The 25,138-nt window shown below is 40.7% G+C and overlaps 1 protein-coding gene across 1 annotated transcript in view; it reads left to right on the forward strand.

Moving 5' to 3' along the window:
• Positions 1-25,138, forward strand: part of UGGT2 (UDP-glucose glycoprotein glucosyltransferase 2) — a 991,813-nt gene that overhangs the window by 567,061 nt on the left and 399,614 nt on the right. Inside the window, exon 19 of the mRNA XM_053707835.1 lies at positions 5,753-5,851. Within this exon, the coding sequence (XP_053563810.1) occupies positions 5,753-5,851 (99 nt within the window). The remainder of the gene's footprint in view (positions 1-5,752; positions 5,852-25,138) is intronic.

Here is a 25,138-nt window from a genome sequence, read left to right on the forward strand (position 1 = left end):
GTGATCTCCTTCTACGGGGTCTATTTCATAGGTTCTCTGTTATCGGTCGTAGAGATTCATCTCTTACCTCCCTTTTCAGATCGACGATATACTCTTATATACCATTACCTCTGCTGATTCTCGTTTCAGTACTGGTTTGGCTTTCTACAAACATGTAGATGAGTGTCCTGGGGTAAGTAAATCTTATTTTCTGTGACACTCTAAGCTATGGTTGGGCACTTTGTTTATAAAGTTCTAAATATATTTATTCAAACATTTATTTGCCTTGACTCAGAATGTTCAACTTTCCTTATTTTTCAGACAGTCAGTTTCATATTTGGGATAATGCATTTGTATTAATCATTTTTTTCTTACCTTCAAAAATTTGACTCTTTTTTCCCTGTTTGCTGTTAGGCTCGCGGGGGCTGAAAATGCATCATTTTATTGCGTCATTCTTGGCGCGGACTTTTTTGGTGCAAAAATTCTTTTCCGTTTCCGGCGTCATACGTGTCGCCGGAAGTTGCGTCATTTTTTTGACGTTATTTTGCGCCAAAGATGTCGGCGTTCCGGGTGTGGCGTCATTTTGGCGCCAAAAGCATTTAGGCGCCAAATAATGTGGGCGTCTGATTTGGCGCTAAAAAATATGGGCGTCGCTTTTATCTCCACATTATTTAAGTCTCATTTTTTATTGCTTCTGGTTGCTAGAAGCTTGCTCTTTGGCATTCTTTCCCATTCCTGAAACTGTCATTTAAGGAATTTGATCAATTTTGCTTTATATGTTGTTTTTTCTCTTACATATTGCAAGATGTCTCACGTTGCATCTGAGTCAGAAGATACTACAGGAAAATCGCTGTCTAGTGCTGGATCTACCAAAGCTAAGTGTATCTGCTGTAAATTTTTGGTAGCTATTCCTCCGGCTGTTGTTTGTATTGATTGTCATGACAAACTTGTTAATGCAGATAATATTTCCTTTAGTAAAGTACCATTGCCTGTTACAGTTCCTTCAACATCTAAGGTGCAGAATGTTCCTGATAACATAAGAGATTTTGTTTCTGAATCCATAAAGAAGGCTATGTCTGTTATTTCTCCTTCTAGTAAACGTAAAAAATCTTTTAAAACTTCTCTCCCTACAGATGAATTTTTAAATGAACATCATCATTCTGATTCTGATGACTCTTCTGGTTCAGAGGATTCTGTCTCAGAGGTTGATGCTGATAAATCTTCATATTTATTTAAAATGGAATTTATTCGTTCTTTACTTAAAGAAGTACTAATTGCTTTAGAAATAGAGGATTCTGGTCCTCTTGATACTAATTCTAAACGTTTGGATAAGGTATTTAAAGCTCCTGTGGTTATTCCAGAAGTTTTTCCTGTTCCTAAAGCTATTTCTGCAGTAATTTCCAAAGAATGGGATAAATTGGGTAATTCATTTACTCCTTCTAAACGTTTTAATCAATTATATCCTGTGCCGTCTGACAGATTAGAATTTTGGGACAAAATCCCTAAAGTTGATGGGGCTATTTCTACCCTTGCTAAACGTACTACTATTCCTACGTCAGATGGTACTTCGTTTAAGGATCCTTTAGATAGGAAAATTGAATCCTTTCTAAGAAAAGCTTATCTGTGTTCAGGTAATCTTCTTAGACCTGCTATATCATTGGCTGATGTTGCTGCAGCTTCAACTTTTTGGTTGGAAACTTTAGCGCAACAAGTAACACATCATGATTCTCATGATATTATTATTCTTCTTCAGCATGCTAATAATTTTATCTGTGATGCCATTTTTGATATTATCAGAGTTGATGTCAGGTTTATGTCTCTAGCTATTTTAGCTAGAAGAGCTTTATGGCTTAAAACTTGGAATGCTGATATGGCTTCTAAATCAACTCTACTTTCTATTTCTTTCCAGGGTAACAAATTATTTGGTTCTCAGTTGGATTCTATTATTTCAACTGTTACTGGTGGGAAAGGAACTTTTTTACCACAGGATAAAAAATCTAAAGGTAAAAACAGGGCTAATAATCGTTTTCGTTCCTTTTGTTTCAACAAAGAACAAAAGCCTGATCCTTCATCCTCAGGAGCAGTTTCAGTTTGGAAACCATCTCCAGTCTGGAATAAATCCAAGCCAGCTAGAAAGGCAAAGCCTGCTTCTAAGTCCACATGAAGGTGCGGCCCTCATTCCAGCTCAGCTGGTAGGGGGCAGGTTACGTTTTTTCAAGGAAATTTGGATCAATTCTGTTCACAATCTTTGGATTCAGAACATTGTTTCAGAAGGGTACAGAATTGGTTTCAAGATGAGACCTCCTGCAAAGAGATTTTTTCTTTCCCGTGTCCCAGTAAATCCAGTAAAAGCTCAAGCATTTCTGAATTGTGTTTCAGATCTAGAGTTGACTGGAGTAATTATGCCAGTTCCAGTTCCGGAACAGGGGATGGGGTTTTATTCAAATCTCTTCATTGTACCAAAGAAGGAGAATTCCTTCAGACCAGTTCTGGATCTAAAAATATTGAATCGTTATGTAAGGATACCAACGTTCAAGATGGTAACTGTAAGGACTATCTTGCCTTTTGTTCAGCAAGGGAATTATATGTCCACAATAGATTTACAGGATGCATATCTGCATATTCCGATTCATCCAGATCATTATCAGTTCCTGAGATTCTCTTTTCTGGACAAGCATTACCAGTTTGTGGCTCTGCCGTTTGGCCTAGCTACAGCTCCAAGAATTTTTACAAAGGTTCTCGGTGCCCTTCTGTCTGTAATCAGAGAACAGGGTATTGTGGTATTTCCTTATTTGGACGATTTCTTGGTACTTGCTCAGTCTTTACATTTAGCAGAATCTCATACGAATCGACTTGTGTTGTTTCTTCAAGATCATGGTTGGAGGATCAATTTACCAAAAAGTTCATTGATTCCTCAGACAAGGGTAACCTTTCTGGGTTTCCAGATGGATTCAGTGTCCATGACTCTGTCTTTAACAGACAAGAGACGTCTAAAATTAATTACAGCTTGTCAAAACCTTCAGTCACAATCATTCCCTTCGGTAGCCTTATGCATGGAAATTCTAGGTCTTATGACTGCTGCATCGGATGCGATCCCCTTTGCTGGTTTTCACATGCGACCTCTTCAGCTCTGTATGCTGAATCAATGGTGCAAGGATTACACAAAGATATCTCAATTAATATCTTTAAAACCGATTGTTCGACACTCTCTAACGTGGTGGACAGATCACCATCGTTTAATTCAGGGGGCTTCTTTTGTGCTTCCGACCTGGACTGTAATTTCAACAGATGCAAGTCTCACAGGTTGGGGAGCTGTGTGGGGATCTCTGACGGCACAAGGAGTTTGGGAATCTCAGGAGGTGAGATTACCGATCAATATTTTGGAACTCCGTGCAATTTTCAGAGCTCTTCAGTTTTGGCCTCTTCTGAAGAGAGAATCGTTCATTTGTTTTCAGACAGACAATGTCACAACTGTGGCATACATCAATCATCAAGGAGGGACTCACAGTCCTCTGGCTATGAAAGAAGTATCTCGAATTTTGGTTTGGGCGGAATCCAGCTCCTGTCTAATCTCTGCGGTTCATATCCCAGGTATAGACAATTGGGAAGCGGATTATATCTCAGTCGCCAAACGTTGCATCCGGGCGAATGGTCTCTTCACCCAGAGGTATTTCTTCAGTTTGTTCAAATGTGGGAACTTCCAGAAATAGATCTGATGGCGTCTCATCTAAACAAGAAACTTCCCAGGTATCTGTCCAGATCCCGGGATCCTCAGGCGGAGGCAGTGGATGCATTATCACTTCCTTGGAAGTATCATCCTGCCTATATCTTTCCGCCTCTAGTTCTTCTTCCAAGAGTAATCTCCAAGATTCTGAAGGAATGCTCGTTTGTTCTGCTGGTAGCTCCGGCATGGCCTCACAGGTTTTGGTATGCGGATCTTGTCCGGATGGCCTCTTGCCAACCGTGGACTCTTCCGTTAAGACCAGACCTTCTGTCTCAAGGTCCTTTTTTCCATCAGGATCTGAAATCCTTAAATTTAAAGGTATGGAGATTGAACGCTTGATTCTTGGTCACAGAGGTTTCTCTGACTCTGTGATTAATACTATGTTACAGGCTCGTAAATCTGTATCTAGAGAGATATATTATAGAGTCTGGAAGACTTATATTTCTTGGTGTCTTTCTCATCATTTTTCTTGGCATTCTTTTAGAATACCGAGAATATTACAGTTTCTTCAGGATGGTTTAGATAAGGGTTTGTCTGCAAGTTCCTTGAAAGGACAAATCTCTGCTCTTTCTGTTCTTTTTCACAGAAAGATTGCTATTATTCCTGATATTCATTGTTTTATACAAGCTTTGGTTCGTTTAAAGCCTGTCATTAAGTCAATTTCTCCTCCTTGGAGTTTGAATTTGGTTCTGGGGGCTCTTCAAGCTCCTCCATTTGAACCTATGCATTCATTGGACATTAAATTACTTTCTTGGAAAGTTTTGTTCCTTTTGGCCATCTCTTCTGCCAGAAGAGTTTCTGAATTATCTGCTCTTTCTTGTGAGTCTCCTTTTCTGATTTTTCATCAGGATAAGGCGGTGTTGCGAACTTCTTTTGAATTTTTACCTAAAGTTGTGAATTCCAACAACATTAGTAGAGAAATTGTGGTTCCTTCATTATGTCCTAATCCTAAGAATTCTAAGGAGAAATCGTTGCATTCTTTGGATGATGTTAGAGCTTTGAAATATTATGTTGAAGCTACTAAATCTTTCCGAAAGACTTCTAGTCTATTTGTTATCTTTTCCGGTTCTAGGAAAGGCCAGAAAGCTTCTGCCATTTCTTTGGCATCTTGGTTGAAATCTTTAATTCATCTTGCCTATGTTGAGTCGGGTAAAACTCCGCCTCAGAAAATTACAGCTCATTCTACTAGGTCAGTTTCTACTTCCTGGGCGTTTAGGAATGAAGCTTCGGTTGATCAGATTTGCAAAGCAGCAACTTGGTCCTCTTTGCATACTTTTACTAAATTCTACCATTTTGATGTATTTTCTTCTTCTGAAGCAGTTTTTGGTAGAAAAGTACTTCAGGCAGCGGTTTCAGTTTGAATCTTCTGCTTATGTTTTTCATTTTGGGTGTGGATTATTTTCAGCAGGAATTGGCTGTCTTTATTTTGTCCCTCCCTCTCTAGTGACTCTTGTGTGGAAAGATCCACATCTTGGGTAGTCATTATCCCATACGTCACTAGCTCATGGACTCTTGCTAATTACATGAAAGAAAACATAATTTATGTAAGAACTTACCTGATAAATTCATTTCTTTCATATTAGCAAGAGTCCATGAGGCCCGCCCTTTTTTTGTGGTGGTTATGATTTTGTATAAAGCACAATTATTCCAATTCCTTATTTTATATGCTTTCGCACTTTTTTATCACCCCACTTCTTGGCTATTCGTTAAACTGAATTGTGGGTGTGGTGAGGGGTGTATTTATAGGCATTTTGAGGTTTGGGAAACTTTGCCCCTCCTGGTAGGAATGTATATCCCATACGTCACTAGCTCATGGACTCTTGCTAATATGAAAGAAATGAATTTATCAGGTAAGTTCTTACATAAATTATGTTTTTAGTGCAACACCTTAATATATGAAGGGATATGTACTTGTTCTGTTATGTCAGTCTAATTTTGTAATTAATGTGTCTTTTTTTACCTACGACAAAAGTCCTGAAATTATAATAGTACTTTCATTAACACTTTCTTCTTTGTGAAATTGTGTTCACTTTTTTATTTATATTTTAGCTACATACAGTTTACAAGATTATGGTATATTTTCCTATTTGGACATACAGGACAAGAATTTTGTTATTGCTGAAAATATGAAGTACCTCACTAAAGAAGGTATGAATGCTTAAATCCTTTTTTTTCCCATTGTAAAGGCCATTTTGACATCACTATAGCTATGACTAATGGCAAGAAGAATAAAAAAAAACCATAAAAACCCACACGTAATTTACAAGACCCATCATAAATCCCAATTTTTTTTCATTTAGTTTGTCATGTATGCAAGTTTTTATAGAGGCTTTTTTAATGTATTTTTTTTCTTTTACATAAAGGGACATTAAACCCTAAATAAATGCTAGGTAGAATGATGCATACAAAGCAAAGATCAGTCTGAGACTAGCATGTAGATGTATTTTTTAAAGTTTCATTGGCTGTTTAAATATCGACAAACTAAGTGTAAAGTTTGTGTCTATAAAACAATGGGAGCTGCCATGTTGTAACTTAGGCGGCGAACGCTGCAAACAAATCAAGGAGCTTTCAGCATGAAGTATTTTATACTTCATGAATGAAAGTCCCCTTTATTTGTTCCAATGGTATATCCTAGTGTTTTAGAAATGCTAGGATTTACCATCACTTTAATGCAACAAGCATACAGAAAATGCTACCATGTTGTAATAAATGTCTCTAGGAAGTTCAAGCAAATACTCTCCATCTATGTCACGCCATATAATTTTTGCTTAGTGTATTAGGGATTATGCCTGCACCCAATTGATGTGATGGGCACAAACATACTTTTCTGCCCTAATGGAAGAAAGCTTTGATCTATCTCCATATTCTTGTGTCTGTGACTTACAAATTTTAGTTAGAATTGTTTCAAAGTCAATAGTTTGACATAACATTTGTACAAGAGTGTTTGTTTATGTGTTAGTGTTTAGAGATGGAGTTAGTGTATGTTAAAAGGACATAATACCCATATGCTAACTCACTTGAAAGTGATTCAGTATAACTGTAAAAAGTTGACAAAAAATATCACATGCACATTTCTTTGTAAAAAAGGAAGGTGTTTTACCTCAAAATTTCTTCAGCTCATAATAGAAAATGTGCTGTAAACAGTTATCCGCTTCATCAGTGCTTTACGGTGATCTTGCAAGATTTTAGTGAAAACTCACCGGATTTTATAGTAAACATTCTTAAACTGAGGAGGCGAATTAAATGACTGCCTGCACATGCCATGTGCATGCTTCATTGCAAGTCTTAGGACTAGCATCCTGGTTGGCTGCTTATAGTCCCTTTACAATCGGATGTGGCTCCTAATTAAATTTTGAGGTACAATATCTTCCTTTTTTACATAGAGATATGCAGGTGATATTTTCTAGTTAGCTTTGTACAGCGTGCTTTAATGTTTAGGTATCATGTCCCTTTAACACCTCATAACACATTGAAGTGTTTTATATGAAAAATACAAAAAATGAAAGGAAAACTTTATACTCTGTATACCACAGACACATAAGAAGGCATATTTTACTGCTGCAATCAAAAGAAAATCATAGGCAATTTTATGATTAGCTTGATTAGACTGTTGACTCAGTGTGAGTTAAGCCAGTGAGCATTAGTGTCATGGGATCCAGCTATACGCAATCATGCACTTCCTGTTAGGTTCAAATTCAATTTAAACAGCTTTTACTTAACCATTTTTAATGCAACAAAAATATTTGAACATGTTTTACTGCTGCTCTTTTTTATGTATGAAGACTGAGATTGCTGCCAAAGACAGTGTTAATGAGTAGTGACTGGTAGGTGTCTGAACTTTTGCACATGCCACATTTACTGTTTCATTTTTTTTTTAATCCGTTAAATAGTAAGCGTGAATTTAAATTTGTTCAAAAAATGTTTAATCTTATCAGATTTTAAATAGATGCAAACGCTTTCCTATGACATGGAGAGTCCACAACCTCCTTCCAATTACTAGTGGGATATTCACTCCTGGCCAGCAGGAGGAGGCAAAGAGCACCCCAGCAGAGCTGTTAAGTGTCACTTCCCTTACCCGTAACCCCCAGTCATTCTCTTTGCCTCTGTCAATGGAGGACGTGAAGTTGGTGTCTGAAGATATTTTTTCTTTTTATGGGTACTTTTCCCTGCAAGAAAGGATTGGGGTTTAGCTGTGTCCACATCAATCTCTTTAGTAAGAGTAGTGGTGGCTTTTAAGAGGTTAGAAAGTGGTGAGGTTGTCCTTGCTTTGTTTTCTAACAAAATTGCTACCCTAGTTATAGAAAGCCAGAGTTGGTTACTCTGTTCTTTCTTTTTCTACAGGTCTCTGATAGGAGTATGTATCCTTTCACGCCTTGTGAGCTGTCTTCCTGCCCGACAGCTGGATTTGCAGGTCCCTGGCAGAGGTCGGCTGAGTCTGTCAAACCTGGAGTTAGAGAGAAGAATGAGCACTTTTAACTGTGAGTCCCTGTATTCTCTACCCCAAGGGGGGTGGGGGGAAGGTGAGGAATTTTTATTTGTTGAGTACCTTCCAGTGAGGGTGAGTAACAAGGGAAAGGGGATATATCAGCCTCTCAGATATGACTTCTAGTGAAGTTTTAATATTTTGGCTTAGATTTCTCTTCCTGGGGCAACAGTTTTCATCTCTCCCTAATAAATTTATTTATAGACTGCAGGTGCTGGCATATGATTGTTATGCGATCTAATTTTCTCAACCACAAACTAATCTAGCATTGATACTCTTGTGTTTCCATTCCTTGTTATGAAAATGGAGTTTGTATTTCTCTGGAGGGGATTTTATATTGTACTCCATGTACAGGGTTAATTTTATATTTCTGACTAATAGAGCATTTCCATCTAAAGGGGAAGAGAATCCACGGCTTCATTCATTACTTGTGGGAATTAAGAACCTGGCCACCAGGAGGAGGCAAAGATACCCAAGCCAAAGGCTTAAATACCTCCCCCACTTCCCTCTTCCCCCAGTCATTCTTTGCCTTTCGTCACAGGAGGTAGGCATAGAAGTGTCAGAAGATTCAGAGTAGTCTCCTAAGGAGAGGTTGCTACATAATTTGGATGTGGTTCGTGCTTTGAAGTTTTATCTTCAGGCTACGAAAGATTTCAGACAGTCTACATCTCTTTTTCTTGTAAGGTGTATCCAGTCCACGGATTCATCCTTTACTTGTGGGATATTCTCCTTCCCTACAGGAAGTGGCAAAGAGAGCACACAGCAGATCTGTCCATATAGCTCCCCCTCTAGCTCCACCCCCCAGTCATTCTCTTTGTCGGCTCCAAGCACTAGGGTCTCTCTCGGGAGGGTAAAGTGAATGTGGTGTTAGAATTGTAGTTTTCTCTTGCAAGGTGTATCCAGTCCACGGATTCATCCTTACTTGTGGGATATTCTCATTCCCTACAGGAAGTGGCAAAGAGAGCACACAGCAATGCTGTCCATATAGCTCCCCCTCTGGCTCCGCCCCCCAGTCATTCTCTTTGCCGCTCTAACAGTAGCATCTCCACGGGAGGGTAAAGTGAATGTGGTGTTAGATTTGTAGTTTTTATATCTTCAATCAAAAGTTTGTTATTTTTAAGTAGTACCGGTTTGTGCTATTTACTCTCTGGCAGAAATATGATGAAGAATTCTGCTGAGAGGAAAATGATTTTAGCATGTTGTAACTAAAATCCATTGCTGTTCCCACACAGGACTGAGGAGTACCAGAAAACTTCAGTTGGGGGGAACATTTTTCAGGTTTAACTGCTTTGAGGTATGTTTCAGTCATATTTTTTCTAGTCAAGACAAGATAATGCTAGAAGACTGACAAGATTCCCCATGTGGGAAGGGTAAGACATGTTCTGAAACCTAGTATAGAACTAGAGGCTTATTTAAGTGGGCTCAATAGACTGGTTATCACTTTAGCAGGGCAATCGATTATTTTATTAAGAAAAATCATCTTTATTGACACTTTTAAGCACTTTTTATGTGTTTATTGGGGTTTTATTCCACATGGCATTACTTTTAGTCACCTAAATTGGGTTCTGAAGGCCCCACAGCTCCGGGGTGGAGTGGGAGGGGCCTAATTTCGCGCCTCAGTTGCTCAGTTTATTCTGACAAGATTTCCCTGCATGCTGCTTCACATGGGTCCAGAGACTGCTTGAGGACTTCAGGAGGCTTGCTTTTCTCAAATTCAATCCTTAAGGGAAGGTAGGGCCACAGCAGGCTGCTGTGGCAAGGTGCTGTAGTTTATTAACCGGTTGTTTGCTTTAGGCGGCTCCGTTTTGGGCATTAAAGGGTTAATCAGGCTGAAACTTGCTGTGCAATCATATCGAAGCATTAGGCACATACTGTAAAAATTTCAAGAGATTTGGTTCATTTTTCACCGTTTTGTAAAATTGTGTGCGCTTTTATTATCTTAAAGGCACAGTACCATTTATTGCAAATTGTTTTTTTTATTACATAAAGTGTTTTTCCAAGCCTGCTTGTGTATAATACCAATCTGTTAAACATGTCTGACACTAAAGAAAAGCCTTGCTCTATGTGTTCAGAAGCCATGGTGGAACCCCCACTCAAAATGTGTCCCAAGTGCACTAATGTGTCTATACACTTTAAAGATCATATTGTGTCACTTAAAAATATAACCTTAGATGATTCCTTGACTGAAGGTAATGAGGATAGTCCGCCTTCCTCTCCCCATGTGTCATCACCAGTTACGCCCGCTCAAGCGATACCTAGTACCTCTAGTTCATTAGCACCTATTACATTGCAACAACTGGCGGCAGTCATGGATAATTCCCTTGCGGCCTTTCTATCCAAACTGCCAGTTTTCCCTAAAAAGCGTGATAGCTCTGTTTTAAGAACAGATGAGGAGCAGTCGGAAGCTTTGGGAGGCTTATCTGATGTACCCTCACAACACTCTGAAGTAGGGGCGAGGGATGTTATGTCCGAGGGAGAAATTTCTGACTCAGGAAAAGTTTCTCAGCTGGCAGAATCAGATTCACTAGCATTTAAATTTAAATTGGAACACCTCCGCGTACTACTTAGGGAGGTCTTATCAACTCTGGATGATTGTGACCCTATGGTGGTCCCAGAGAAATTGTGTAAAATGGACAAATATCTAGAAGTCCCTGTATACACTGATGCGTTTCTGATCCCTAAGAGGGTAGCGGATATTGTTGCTAGGGAGTGGGAAAGACCAGGTGTACCTTTTGTTCCCCCACCTATCTTTAAGAAAATGTTCCCCATAACTGATCCTAGGCGGGACGCGTGGCAGACGGTCCCTAAGGTAGAGGGGGCAGTTTCAACACTAGCCAAGCGCACAACCATACCAATTGAAGACAGTTGTGCTTTCAAAGATCCTATGGATAAAAAATAAGAAGGTTTACTAAAGAAAATATTTGTTCAACAAGGTTTCCTTCTCCAACCTATTGCCTGCATTATTCCTGTAACTACTGCAGCGGCTTTCTAGTTTGAGGCGCTGGAGGAGTCGCTCCAGACGGAGACCTCATATGACGAAATTATGGATAGAATTAAGGCTCTAAAGCTGGCTAATTCTTTTATCACAGATGCCGCTTTACAATTAGCTAAGTTAGCGGCGAAAAATTCTGGTTTTGCCATCATGGCGCGCAGAGCACTTTGGCTTAAATCATGGTCGGCCGACGTGTCGTCTAAAACAAAATTACTGAATATTCCTTTCAAGGGAAAGACCCTTTTCGGGCCCGAGTTGAAAGAGATTATTTCGGATATCATTGGGGGAAAGGGCTATGCCCTCCCGCAAGATAGGCCTTTTAAGGCTAAAAACAAAGCTAATTTTCGTTCCTTTCGCAACTTCAGGAGCGGTCCTGCTTCAGCCTCTGCTACCGCAAAGCAAGAGGGTAGCGCTTCACAGCCCAAGGCAACCTGGAAGCCTTTGCAGGGCTGGAACAAGGGTAAACAGGCCAAGAAGCCTGCAGCTGCTACTAAGACAGCATGAAGGGGTAGCCCCCGATCCGGGACCGGATCTGGTAGGGGGCAGACTCTCTCTCTTTGCTCAGGCTTGGGCAAGAGATGTTCCCGATCCCTGGGCATTAGAGATCGTTGCTCAGGGATATCTTCTAGAATTCAAGGACTCCCCTCCAAGGGGAAGGTTCCACATTTCTCGTCTGTCTACAGACCAGACAAAGAAAGAGGCGTTCTTACGCTGTGTAGAAGATCTACTCAAGATGGGAGTGATATATCCAGTTCCAATTACAGAACAAGGACTGGGTTTTTACTCAAACCTGTTTGTGGTTCCCAAAAAGGAAGGAACTTTCAGGCCAATCTTGGATCTAAAAATTCTGAACAAATTCCTCAGAGTTCCATCATTCAAAATGGAGACCATTCGGACAATCTTACCAATGATCCAGGAAGGTCAATATATGACTACCGTGGATCTAAAGGATGCGTACCTTCATATTCCTATCAACAAAGATCACCATCAGTTCCTAAGGTTCGCCTTTCTGGACAAGCATTACCAGTTTGTGGCCCTTCCCTTCGGGTTGGCCACCGCTCCCAGAATTTTCACAAAAGTGCTAGGGTCCCTTCTAGCGGTACTAAGACCGCGGGGCATTGCAGTAGCACCTTATCTGGACGACATCTTAATACAGGCGTCGTCTTTTCCCAGAGCCAAGGCTCATACAGAGATTGTTCTGGCCTTTCTAAGGTCTCACGGGTGGAAGGTGAACACCGAAAAAAAGTTCTCTGTCCCCGCTCACAAGGGTTCCCTTCCTGGGAACATTAATAGACTCGGTAGAAATGAAAATATTTCTGACGGAGGTCAGAAGGTTAAAACTTTTAACTACTTGCCGAGCTCTTCATTCCATTCCTCGCCATCTGTAGCTCAGTGCATGGAGGTAATCGGATTAATGGTAGCAGCAATGGACGTAGTCCCTTTTGCTCGAATTCATCTCGGGCCACTGCAATTGTGCATGCTCAAACAGTGGAATGGAGATTATGCAGATTTGTCTCCTCAAATCCAACTGGACCAGAAAACCAGAGATTCTCTTCTCTGGTGGTTGTCTCAGGATCAACTGTCGCAGGGAATGTGCTTCCGCAGACCGGAGTGGATCATTGTAAAGACCAACGCCAGTCTGTTAGGCTGGGGCGCGGTCTGGGGCTCCCTGAAAGCTCAGGGCCTATGGTCTCGGGAAGAGTCTCTTCTCCCGATAAACATTTTGGAACTGAGAGCGATATTCAACACGCTCCAGGCATGGCCTCAGCTAGCGGCAGCCAAGTTCATCAGATTTCAGTCGGACAACATCACGACTGTAGCATACATAAATCATCAGGGAGGAACAAAGAGTTCCTTAGCGATGAAGGAAGTAACCAAGATAATCAGGTGGGAGGATTATCTCTCTTGCCATCTATCTGCAATTCACATCCCAGGAGTAGACAACTGGGAAGCGGATTTCCTAAGTCGTCAGACTTTTCACCCGGGGGAGTGGGAACTCCACCCGGAGGTATTTGCTCAGCTGACTCAGCTATGGGGCATTCCAGAGTTGGATCTGATGGCGTCCCGTCAGAACACCAAACTTCCTCTTTACGGTTCCAGGTCCAGGGACCCCAAGGCGGCATTGATAGATGCTCTAGTAGCGACTTGGTCCTTCAATCTGGCCTATGTCTTTCCACCGTTTCCCCTTCTCCCTCGGCTGGTAGCTAGAATCAAACAGGAGAAGGCCTTGGTAATTCTGATAGCGCCTGCGTGGCCACGCAGGACTTGGTATGCAGACCTAGTGGACATCTGTCCCACCATGGACACTGCCAATGAGGCAGGATCTTCTAATTCAGGGTCCATTCAAGCATCCAAATCTAGTTTTTCTGCAACTGACTGCTTGGAGATTGAACGCTTAATTCTATCCAAGTGTGGGTTCTCTGAATCAGTCATAGATACTCTGATCCAAGCTAGAAAACCTGTCACCAGGAAAATTTACCATAAGATATGGCGGAAATATCTTTGTTGGTGTGAATCCAAGGGTTACTTGTGGAGTAAGATTAGGATTCCAAGGATATTGTCTTTTCTCCAAGAAGGATTGGAGAAAGGTTTATCAGCTGGTTCCTTAAAGGGGCAGATATCCGCTCTGTCTATCCTTTTACACAAGCGTCTGGCAGAGGTACCAGATGTTCAAGCGTTTGCACAGGCGTTAGTCAGAATCAAGCCTGTCTATAAACCTGTGGCTCCTCCATGGAGTCTAAATTTAGTTCTTTCAGTTATTCAAGGGGTTCCGTTTGAACCTTTACATTCCATAGATATAAAGTTATTATCTTGGAAAGTTTTGTTTTTGGTAGCTATATCTTCTGCTCGAAGAGTTTCAGAATTGTCTGCTTTGCAGTGTAATTCACCCTATCTGGTGTTCCATGCAGATAAGGTAGTTTTGCGTACCAAACCTGGTTTTCTTCCTAAAGTTGTTTCTAATAAGAACATTAACCAGGAAATGGAACGGCTTTTACACAATCTTGATGTGGTTCGTGCTTTGAAATTCTATTTACAAGCAACTTAGGATTTCAGACAAACATCATCTTTGTTTGTTGTCTATTCTGGTAAGAAGAGAGGTCAGAAAGCGACGGCTACCTCTCTTTCCTTCTGGTTGAAAAGCATCATCCGATTGGCTTATGAGACTGCTGGGCAGCAGCCTCCTGAACGAATTACAGCTCATTCCACCAGAGCTGTGGCTTCCACTTGGGCCTTCAAGAATGAGACTTCTGTTGAACAGATTTGTAAGGCAGCGACTTGGTCTTCACTGCATACTTTTGCCAAATTTTACAAATTCGATACTTTTGCTTCTTCGGAGGCTATTTTTGGGAGAAAGGTTTTGCAAGCAGTGGTGCCTTCCGTCTAGGTTACCTGTCTTGTTCCCTCCCTTCATCCGTGTCCTAAAGCTTTGGTATTGGTATCCCACAAGTAAGGATGAATCTGTGGACTGGATACACCTTGCAAGAGAAAACAGAATTTATGCTTACCTGATCAATTATTTTCTCTTGCGGTGTATCCAGTCCACGGCCCGCCCTGGCAATTAAGTCAGGTGAAATTTTTTTGTTTAAACTACAGTCACCACTGCACCCTATGGTTTCTCCTTTTTCTCCTAACCGTCGGTCGAATGACTGGGGGGCGGAGCCAGAGGGGTAGCTATATGGACAGCTTTGCTGTGTGCTCTCTTTGACACTTCCTGTAGGGAATGAGAATATCCCACAAGTAAGGATGAATCTGTGGACTGGATACACCGCAAGAGAAAGTAATTTATCAGGTAAGCATAAATTCTGTTTTTATTATCTAAAATCAAAAGTTTGTTATTTTAAATGGTACCGGTTTGTACTATTTACTCTCTAGCAGATAAGTGATGAAGATTTCTGCTGAGAGGAAAATGATTTTAGCATGTTGTAACTAAAATCCACTGCTGTTCCCACACAGGACTGAGGAGTACCAGAAAACTTCAGTTGGGGGGAACAGTTTGCAGGGTGAACTGCAATAAGGTATGTTCAGTCATTTATTTCTAGACAAGACTGAGATAATGCTAGAAGAGATTTGTCCTTTTGGTTGAGGAGCATGATTCACTTAGCCTACGAGGCAGCGGGACTTAAGCCCCCTCAGAGGATCACGACTCATTCAACTAGAGATATTGCTTCTTCTTGGGCCTTCAAGAATGAGGCCTCTATGGAGCAGATTTGTAAGGCAGCTACCTGGTCCTCCTTACATACCTTTACAAAATTTTACAAATTTGACGTTTTTGCTTCAGCGGAAGCAGTTTTTGGGAGGAAGGTTTTAATAGGCTGTGGTGCCCTCAGATTAGGGTCCGCCTTCTTGCCCTCCCTTTTTTTTCATTCAGTGTCCTCTAGAGCTTGGGTATTTGTTCCCACAAGTAATGAATGAAGCAGTGGACTCTCCTCCCCTTTAGATGGAAAATATATATTATGCTTATCTGATAATTTAATTTCCATTGTGGGGAGGAGAGTCCACGGCTCCCGCCCGTTGCTCCTGGTGGGCGGACCTAAAATTGCTATTATCTTCTGGCACCATATATACCCTGATATTTCTCCTACTGTTCCTTGTTCCCTCGGCAGAATTACTGGGGGATGAGGGAAGTGGGGGCGGTATTTAAGCCTTTGGCTGGGGTGTCTTTGCCTCCTCCTGGTGGCCAGGTTCTTAATTCCCACAAGTAATGAATAAAGCCGTAGACTTTCCTCCCTGCAATGGAAATTAAATTATCAGGTAAGCATAATTTATATTTTCTTTCATGTAATTAGCAAGAGTCCATGAGCTAGTGACGTATGGGATATACATTCCTACCAGGAGGGGCAAAGTTTCCCAAACCTTGAAATGCCTATAAATACACCCCTCACCACACCCACAATTCAGTTTTACAAACTTTGCCTCCTATGGAGGTGGTGAAGTAAGTTTGTGCTAGATTCTACGTTGATATGCGCTCCGCAGCAGGTTGGAGCCCGGTTTTCCTCTCAGCGTGCAGTGAATGTCAGAGGGATGTGAGGAGAGTATTGCCTATTTGAATGCAATGATCTCCTTCTACGGGGTCTATTTCATAGGTTCTCTGTTATCGGTCGTAGAGATTCATCTCTTACCTCCTTTTTCAGATCGACGATATACTCTTATATATATATACCATTACCTCTGCTGATTTTCGTTTCAGTACTGGTTTGGCTTTCTACAACATGTAGATGAGTGTCCTGGGGTAAGTAAGTAAGCTTATTTTCTGTGACACTCTAAGCTATGGTTATGCACTTTTTTATAAAGTTCTAAATATATGTATTCAAACATTTATTTGCCTTGACTCAGGATGTTCAACATTCCTTATTTTCAGACAGTCAGTTTCATACTTGGGATAATGCTTTTGTTTCAATCATTTTTTCTTACCTTAAAAAATTTGACTTTTTCCCTGTGGGCTGTTAGGCTCGTGGGGGCTGAAAATGCTTCATTTTATTGCGTCATTCTTGGCGCGGACTTTTTTGGCGCAAAAAATCTTTTTCTGTTTCCGGCGTCATACGTGTCGCCGGAAGTTGCGTCATTTTTTGACGTTTTTTTTTCGTCAAAAGTGTCGGCGTTCCGGATGTAGCGTCATTTTTGGCGCCAAAAGCATTTAGGCGCCAAATAATGTGGGCGTCTTATTTGGCGCTAAAAAATATGGGCGTCATTTTTGTCTCCACATTCTTTAAGTCTCATTATTTATTGCTTCTGGTTGCTAGAAGCTTGTTCACTGGCATTTTTTTCCCATTCCTGAAACTGTCATTTAAGGAATTTGATCAATTTTGCTTTATATGTTGTTATTTTCTATTACATATTGCAAGATGTTCCACGTTGCAACTGAGTCAGAAGATACTTCAGGAAAATCGCTGCCCGGTGCTGGAGCTACCAAGCTAAGTGTATCTGCTATAAATTTTTGGTATCTGTTTCTCCAGCTGTTGTTTGTATTGCATGGCATGACAAACTTATTAATGCAGATAAAATTTCCTTTAGTACTGTTACATTACCTGTTGCTGTTCCGTCAACATCTAATTTTCAGAGTGTTCCTCATAACATAAGAGATTTTATTTTTTAAATCCATTAAGAAGCCTATGTCTGTTATTTTTCCTTCTAGTATACATAAAAGTCTTTTAAAACTTCTCTTTTTGCAGATGAATTTTTAAATGAACATCATCATTCTGATACTGATAATGGTTCTTCTGGTTCAGAGGTTTCTGTCTCAGAGGTTGATGCTGATAAATCTTTGTATTTGTTCAAGATGGAATTTATTCGTTCTTTATTTAAAGAAGTATTAATTGCATTAGAAATAGAGGATTCTGGTCCTTCCCTTTCTTTCCAGGGTAATAAATTATTCGGTTCTCACTTGGATTCTATTATCTCAACTGTTACTGGAGGGAAGGGAACTTTTTTACCAAAGGATAAAAAATCTAAGGTAAATTTAGGTCTAATAATCGTTTTCGTTCCTTTCCTCACAACAAGGAACAAAAGCCTGATCCTTCATCCTCAGGAGCGGTATCAGTTTGGAAACCATTTCCAGTTTGGAATATATCCAAGCCTTATAGAAACCTAAAGCCAGCTCCTAAGTACCCATGAAGGTGCGGCCCTCATTCCAGCTCAGCTGGTATGGGGCAGATTACGTTTTCTTCAAAGAAATTTGGATCAATTCCGTTCACAATCTCTGGTTTCAGAACATTTTTTCAGAAAGGTACAGAATTGGCTTCAAGTTAAGGCCTCCTGCAAAGAGATTTTTTTCTTTCCCGTGTCCCAGTAAACACAGCAAAGGCTCAGCATTTCTGAAATGTGTTTCAGATCTAGAGTTGGCTGGAGTAATTATGCCAGTTCCAGTTCTGGAACAGGGGCTGGGGTTTTATTCTATCTCTTCATTGTACCAAAGAAGGTCAATTCCTTCAGACCAGTTCCGGATCTATCAATATTGAATCGTTATGTAAGGATACCAACATTCAAGATGGTAACTGTAGGACTATCCTGCCTTTTGTTTAGCAAGGGCATTATATGTCTACAATAGATTTACAGGATGCATATCTGCATATTCCGATTCATCCAGATCACTTTTAGTTTCTGAGATTCTCTTTTTAGACAAGCATTACCAGTTTTGTGGCTCTACCGTTTGGCCTAGCATCAGCTCCAAGAATTTTTTCAAAGGTTCTCGGTGCCCTTCTGTCTGTAATCAGAGAACAGGGTTTTGGTATTTCCTTATTTGGACGATATCTTGGTACTTGCTCAGTCTTCACATTTTCGCAGAATCTCATACGAATCGACTTGTGTTGTTTCTTCAAGATCATAGTTGGAGGATCAATTTACCAATCAGTTCATTGATTCCTCAGACAAGGGTAACCTTTTTATGTTTCCAGATAGATTCAGTGTCTATGACTCTGTCCTTATGCATGGAAATTTTAGGTCTTAGGACTGCCGCATCGGATGCGATCTCCTTTGCTCGTTTTCACATGCGACCTCTTCAGCTCTGTATGCTGAACCAATGGTGCAGGGATTACACAAAGATATCTCAATTAATATCTTTAAACCGATTATACGACACTCTCTGACATGATGGACAGATCACCATCGTTTAGTTCAGGGGGCTTCTTTGTTCTTCCGACCTGGACTATAATCTCAACAGATGCAAGTCTTACAGGTTGGGGAGCTGTGTGGGGGTCTCTGACGGCACAAGGGGTTTGGGAATCTCAGGAGGTGAGATTACCGATCAATATTTTGGAACTCCGTGCAATTTTCAGAGCTCTTCAGTCTTGGCCTCTTCTGAAGAGAGAGTTGTTCATTTGTTTTCAGATAGACAATGTCACAACTGTGGCATACATCAATCATCAAGGAGGGATTCACAGTCCTCTGGCTATGAAAGAAGTATCTCGAATTTTGGTTTGGGCGGAATCCAGCTCCTGTCTAATCTCTACGGTTCATATCCCAGGTATAGACAATTGGGAAGCGGATTATCTCAGTCGCCAAACGTTGCATCCGGGTGAATGGTCTCTTCACCCAGAGGTATTTCTTCAGATTGTTCAAATGTGGGAACTCCCAGAAATAGATCTGATGGCTTCTCATCTAAACAAGAAACTTCCCTGGTATCTGTCCAGATCCCGGGATCCTCGGGCGGAGGCAGTGGATGCATTATCACTTCCTTACAAGTATCATCCTGCCTATATCTTTCCAGCTCTAGTTCTTCTTCCAAGAGTATTCTCCAAGATTCTAAAGGGATGCTCGTTTGTCCTGCTGGTAGCTCCAGCATGGCCTCACAGGTTTTGGTATGCGGATCTTGTCCGGATGGCCTCTTGCCAGCTGTGGACTCTTCCGTTAAGACCAGACTTTCTGTCGCAAGGTCCTTTTTTCCATCAGGATCTCAAATCCTTAAATTTTAAGGTATGGAGTTTGAACGCTTGATTCTTGGTCAAAGAGGTTTCTCTGACTCTGTGATTGATACTATGTGACAGGCTCGTAAATCTGTATCTAGAGAGATATATTATAGAGTCTGGAAGACTTATATTTCTTAGTGTCTTTCTCATCATTTTTTTTTGGCATTCTTTTTGAATACCGAGAATTTTACAGTTTCTTCAGGATGGTTTAGTTAAAGGTTTGTCCGCAAGTTCCTTGGAAGACAAATCTCTGCTCTTTCTGTTCTTTTTCACAGAAGGATTGCTAATCTTCCTGATATTCATTGTTTTGTACAAGCTTTGGTTCGTTTAAAACCTGTCATTAAGTCAATTTCTCCTCCTTGGAGTTTGAATTTGGTTCTGGGGGCTCTTCAAGCTCCTCCTTTTGAACCCATGCATTCTTTGGTCGTTATATTACTTTCTTGGAAAGTTTTGTTTCTTTTGGCCATCTCTTCTGCCAGAAGAGTCTCTGAATTATCTGCTCTTTCTTGTGAGTATCCTTTTCTGATTTTGCATCAGGATAAGGCGGTGCTGCGAACTTCTTTTGAATTTTTTTACCTAAGGTTGTGAATTCTAACAACATTAGTAGAGAAATTGTGGTTCCTTCATTATGTCCTAATCCTATGAATTCTAAGGAGAAATCATTGCTTTCTTTGGATGCTGTTAGAGCTTTGTAATATAATGTTGAAGCTAGTAAGTCTTTCCGAAAGACTTCTAGTCTATTTGTCATCTTTTCCGGTTCTAGAAAAGGCCAGGAAACTTCTGCCATTTCTTTGGCATCTTGGTTGAAATCTTTATTTCATCATGCCTATGTCGAGTCGGGTAAAATTCCGCCTCGAAGGATTACAGCTCATTCTACTAGGTCAGTTTCTACTTCCTGGGCGTTTAGGAATGAAGCTTCGGTTGATCAGATTTGCAAAGCAGCAACTTGGTCCTCTTTGCATACTTTTACTAAATTCTACCATTTTGATGTGTTTTCTTCTTCTGAAGCAGTTTTTGGTAGAAAAGTACTTCAGGCAGTGGTTTCAGTTTGAATCTTCTGCTTATGTTTTTCATTAAACTTTATTCTGGGTGTGGATTATTTTCAGCAGGAATTGGCTGTCTTTATTTTATCCCTCCCTCTCTAGTGACTCTTGCGTGGAAAGATCCACATCTTGGGTAGTCATTATCCCATACGTCACTAGCTCATGGACTCTTGCTAATTACATGAAAGAAAACATAATTTATGTAAGAACTTACCTGATAAATTCATTTCTTTCATATTAGCAAGAGTCCATGAGGCCCGCCCTTTTTTGTGGTGGTTATGATTTTTTTGTATAAAGCACAATTATTCCAATTCCTTATTTTATATGCTTTCACACTTTTTTCTTATCACCCCACTTCTTGGCTATTCGTTAAACTGAATTGTGGGTGTGGTGAGGGGTGTATTTATAGGCATTTTAAGGTTTGGGAAACTTTGCCCCTCCTGGTAGGAATGTATATCCCATACGTCACTAGCTCATGGACTCTTGCTAATATGAAAGAAATGAATTTATCAGGTAAGTTCTTACATAAATTATGTTTTATCGGCGTGTAACTGAGTAGCCGATGGTCTTTAGATTTATTATATGGGTATTTGAACGGACTTGTAAAAAAATTTACATCAATGCTGTTGATTTTAAGGACTTAGAGGGATGCAACTGCACCTCACTGACGAGGCCCATAAAGGCCGAAACGTACATCTGGGGTTTGTTTGTTTTCCCTTCTTCAAAGGAGATTTGCCTAGTATTTCGGTGCTGGACTGTCATTTGGCAGGGTCAGACTGATATGCTACAGGAGATTTTACCTTTGTGAAAGGCATAGTGTGCAGAAAGAGTTTGTACCCTGGGAGTAAGGAGGGGCTAAGCAAGGAAGTATTTCCAGCTTTAGTTATAAGCCTAGTTGAGTGCATATCTATGTTTATTTCTGTAATTATGCAAATTCTCTTAGGTCACCCTAAGAGTAAAAGGGGTAACCAGGCGTGGCCTTCTTGCACACTTGCCTTAGAGGGATGCAACTGCACCTCACTGATGAGGCCTATAAAGGCTGAAACATACGTCTGGGGTTTATTTGTTTTCCCTTGTTCAAAGGAGATTTGCCTGGTATTTCGATGCTGGACTGTCATTTGGCAGGGTCAGACTGATATGCTACAGGAGATTTTACCTTTGTGAAAGGCATAGTGTGCAGAAAGAGTTTGATCCCTAGGAGTAAGGAGGGACTAAGCAAGGAATTATTTCCAGCTTTAGTTCTAAGCCTAGTTGAGTGCATCTCTATGTTTATTTCTGATTTTAAGGACGGCAATTAGTTGCACATCTGAAATTTACTTTTTGGCGCCAACTACGCTGTAGCGATAACTGTGCTGTTCAATAGAGTGTGGACAGATATTGGTATACTCGTTGCTTCAGTATTTATGTATGTATACTATCGCTTGGTTAAGCGAGGTATGGCAGCTAGTTGTGCATCTGAATTATTTTCAAACCCGCTTTAGCGACATGACTCTGCGGTTCTCAATTCCAGCTCATGAATTAACAGTGTACAGGAAGAGTGCAGTGAGATGTGTCTCGTATCACTTAGACCAGCGATCTTGCTATTTGTATTTGACTAATTATTTTAATTAAGTCTCTAGAGGAAATCTCCCTTTGGGTTTAATGTTTGTGACATGTAGAGGACTTTCAGTTTGTCTACTCTTCTTTTTATCTTCCTTTGTGTTTACAAGGTATTACAAGGAGATATGAGGAAATATTATTCTGTTTTATTTTTTCTTGGTACTTGCTGCCATCTGGTGGCAGTTCCTGTACATGAATCACATTTCTTTTTTTGCGTTATGTATTTCTTTCTGAGTCATGTTAGGGCTTATCATTCTGTTGACATATGAAATGCTCAGATATCTAAGTATCCTCAATGTCTCCCTGTCGGGACAGGGGCTCCATGTAAATTTTCCATTATATTGAGAAATTTTATTATGTCCTTATCATACATATTTTCATGTGTGCGGACTTATTTCAACATGTATCAGATTCTTGAAAATATTTTTTCTATGTTTTCTTTTTAAACATACAATACTATAATGATACTGGTCTCTTCTGTGACGTGTGGTTTCATGTCTCATTCTTGTTCTGGTATTTTTAGTTTTTATCATTGAAATTCAATATATAATCTTCTTATTGAGGGTTGTTTTGATTTCGAAGTTGATAGGTTTTAATTTGTTTACCTATGTTGACTATTGGTCTTTTCATTTTTGGGTCCTGGTCTGGCTGACCCTTTTCAGGTGAAAAGGGAATTTCTTCCTTAGGGGATACGGGATTCGTCTTAGAAGTCACCTGACATTTTTTTTCCGTTCCTTTAGCAACTTCTAGGGACTCATGCTCCTTTTCTTCTGTGACGGAGCAAGCCGAGACCTCAGACAGGCATTTCATTTTTTGGTAGCTTGAGGTCACTATGGCCCGGATCCTTGGGAAGTGGAAGTAGTCTTCCAGGGAATTATGTGGGATTTTATTCTTGTCTGTCTCCGACAGATTTCTCCTGTCTAGGCTTTCTGAAGACCAGATACAGAGAGAGACTCTCTTGCACAGCGTTAATTAATGTGTGCTCAGATTCTGGATCAATGAGCATTCTGTCCTCTATCAGAGGATAGTTACAGACAATCAGATGAGAGTCTATCTGTCCTTGTGGATCTCTCAGGACTTTTTGTTCCAGGGATAATTTTTTCCTGGGACCATCTTGGAAATTTGTGTCCATGGTTGCCAGCCTTTTAGGCTGGGGAGCAGTTTGGGGCTCTTTAAGAGCTCAGGAACTTGGGTCTCCATCATGTCCCACAAAGGTTTTGGGTCATGCATTGTTTCCTTACAAGCTGAAGCTCTATCTAATGTATGACCTTCAAGATTCCTCTCTTTTATCTCTCTAGAGTTAAGTATTATCTCAAAGGTCTGATGGCTTGGCCTCTAAGTTTGATCTGGTTTATCAGATTCAAAATCGGACAACTTTTCTTGGTGGCGTACTTCATCCACCAGTGAAGAACTCAATGTTCTTTAGCTATAAAGAGGTCTCTTGCATACTGAGGTGGGCAGAATCCCACAATTGTCTCCTGTTTGCCATCCACATTCCGGAACAACTGGGAGGCAGATTTTCTGAGCAGACAGACCTTTCTTCCCGGGGAGTGGGCTCTCCATCCGGAGGTGTTCACCATGATAACCCTTAGGTGGGGGATGCCAGAGTTGGATCTGATGGCGTCTCGTCAGATCGCCAAGCTTCCATAGTTACGGTTCAAGCTCTAGGCCACCCTGATAGATGCTCTGGCAGTTCCTTGGGCTTTTAGTCTAGCATACCTGTTTCCTCCTTTTGCTCTCCTTCTACGAGTCATTGCTTATATCAAGCAGGAGAGAACGTCTGTAATTAGAATAGCTCCTGCATTGCCTTGCAGGATCTGGTTTGCGGACCTGGTGAAGATGTCATCTCTTCACCTTGGAGGTTACCTCTGAGGAAGGACCTTCTAACTCAGGGTCCTTTCCTCCATCCAAGTCTAGTTTCTCTGAAGCTGACTACTTGGAGATTGATCGTTTAGTTTTGGCTATGCGTGGGTTTTCTGAGTCTGTCATTGATTCCATACTTCTGGCTAGCAAAGCTAGTTACTCGTAAAATTTACCATGAGGTATGGCGCAAATTCTATATTGGTGTAAATCGAATGACTTCTCTTGGAGCAGGGTCAGGATTCCTAGGATTTTTTCTTTTCTCCAGGATGGTCTGGAGTAGGTCTTGTCAGTCAGTTCTCTGAAGGGTCAGATTTCTGTGCTGTCTATTCTCTTACACAAACGTCTGGCGGATGTGCCAAATGTTCTTTCTTTTTGTCAGGCCCTGGGCAGAATCAGGCCTGTGTTTAAACCTGTTGCTCCTCCTTGGAGCTTGAAACTTGTGCTTAAAGTATTGCAACAGGCTCTGTTTGAGCTAATGCATTCTGTAGATATTATATAGTTGTTATCTTGAAAGGATTTTTTCCTTATTGCTATTTCCTCTGCTTGCAGAGTTTCTAAACTATTGGCTCTGCAGTTTGATTCATCTTACCTTATATTTCATGCGGATAAGGCGGTCCTTCGTACTAATTTGGGGTTCTCTAAGGTGGTGTCGGATCGAAACATTAATCAGGAAATTGTTGTTCCTTCTTTTGTCCTAATCCTTCTTCTCATAAGGAAAGTCTTTTGCATAGCTTGGATGTTGTGCATACCTACAGACTACTAAAGAATTTTGTCAGTTTTCTGCCCTGTTTGTTTGTTTGTTTCTCTGGAAAGCATATGGATCAGAAGGCCACTTCTACTTCTCTTTCCCTCTGGTTGAGAAGTATGATTCATTTTGCTTAATAATCTGCTGGACAGCAGCCTCCTGAGAGAATTACGGCTCACTCCACTAGGGCTGTCTACTCTTCTTGGGCCTTCAAAGCTGATGCTTCTGTGGAACAGATTTGCAAGCCAGCAACATGGTCCTATCTGCAAACCTTTACCAAATTCTACAAAATTGAGGCCTGATGGTGG

This window comes from Bombina bombina, chromosome 3 (genome assembly GCF_027579735.1).
Source record: "Bombina bombina isolate aBomBom1 chromosome 3, aBomBom1.pri, whole genome shotgun sequence".
Taxonomy (NCBI): Eukaryota; Metazoa; Chordata; class Amphibia; order Anura; family Bombinatoridae; genus Bombina; species Bombina bombina.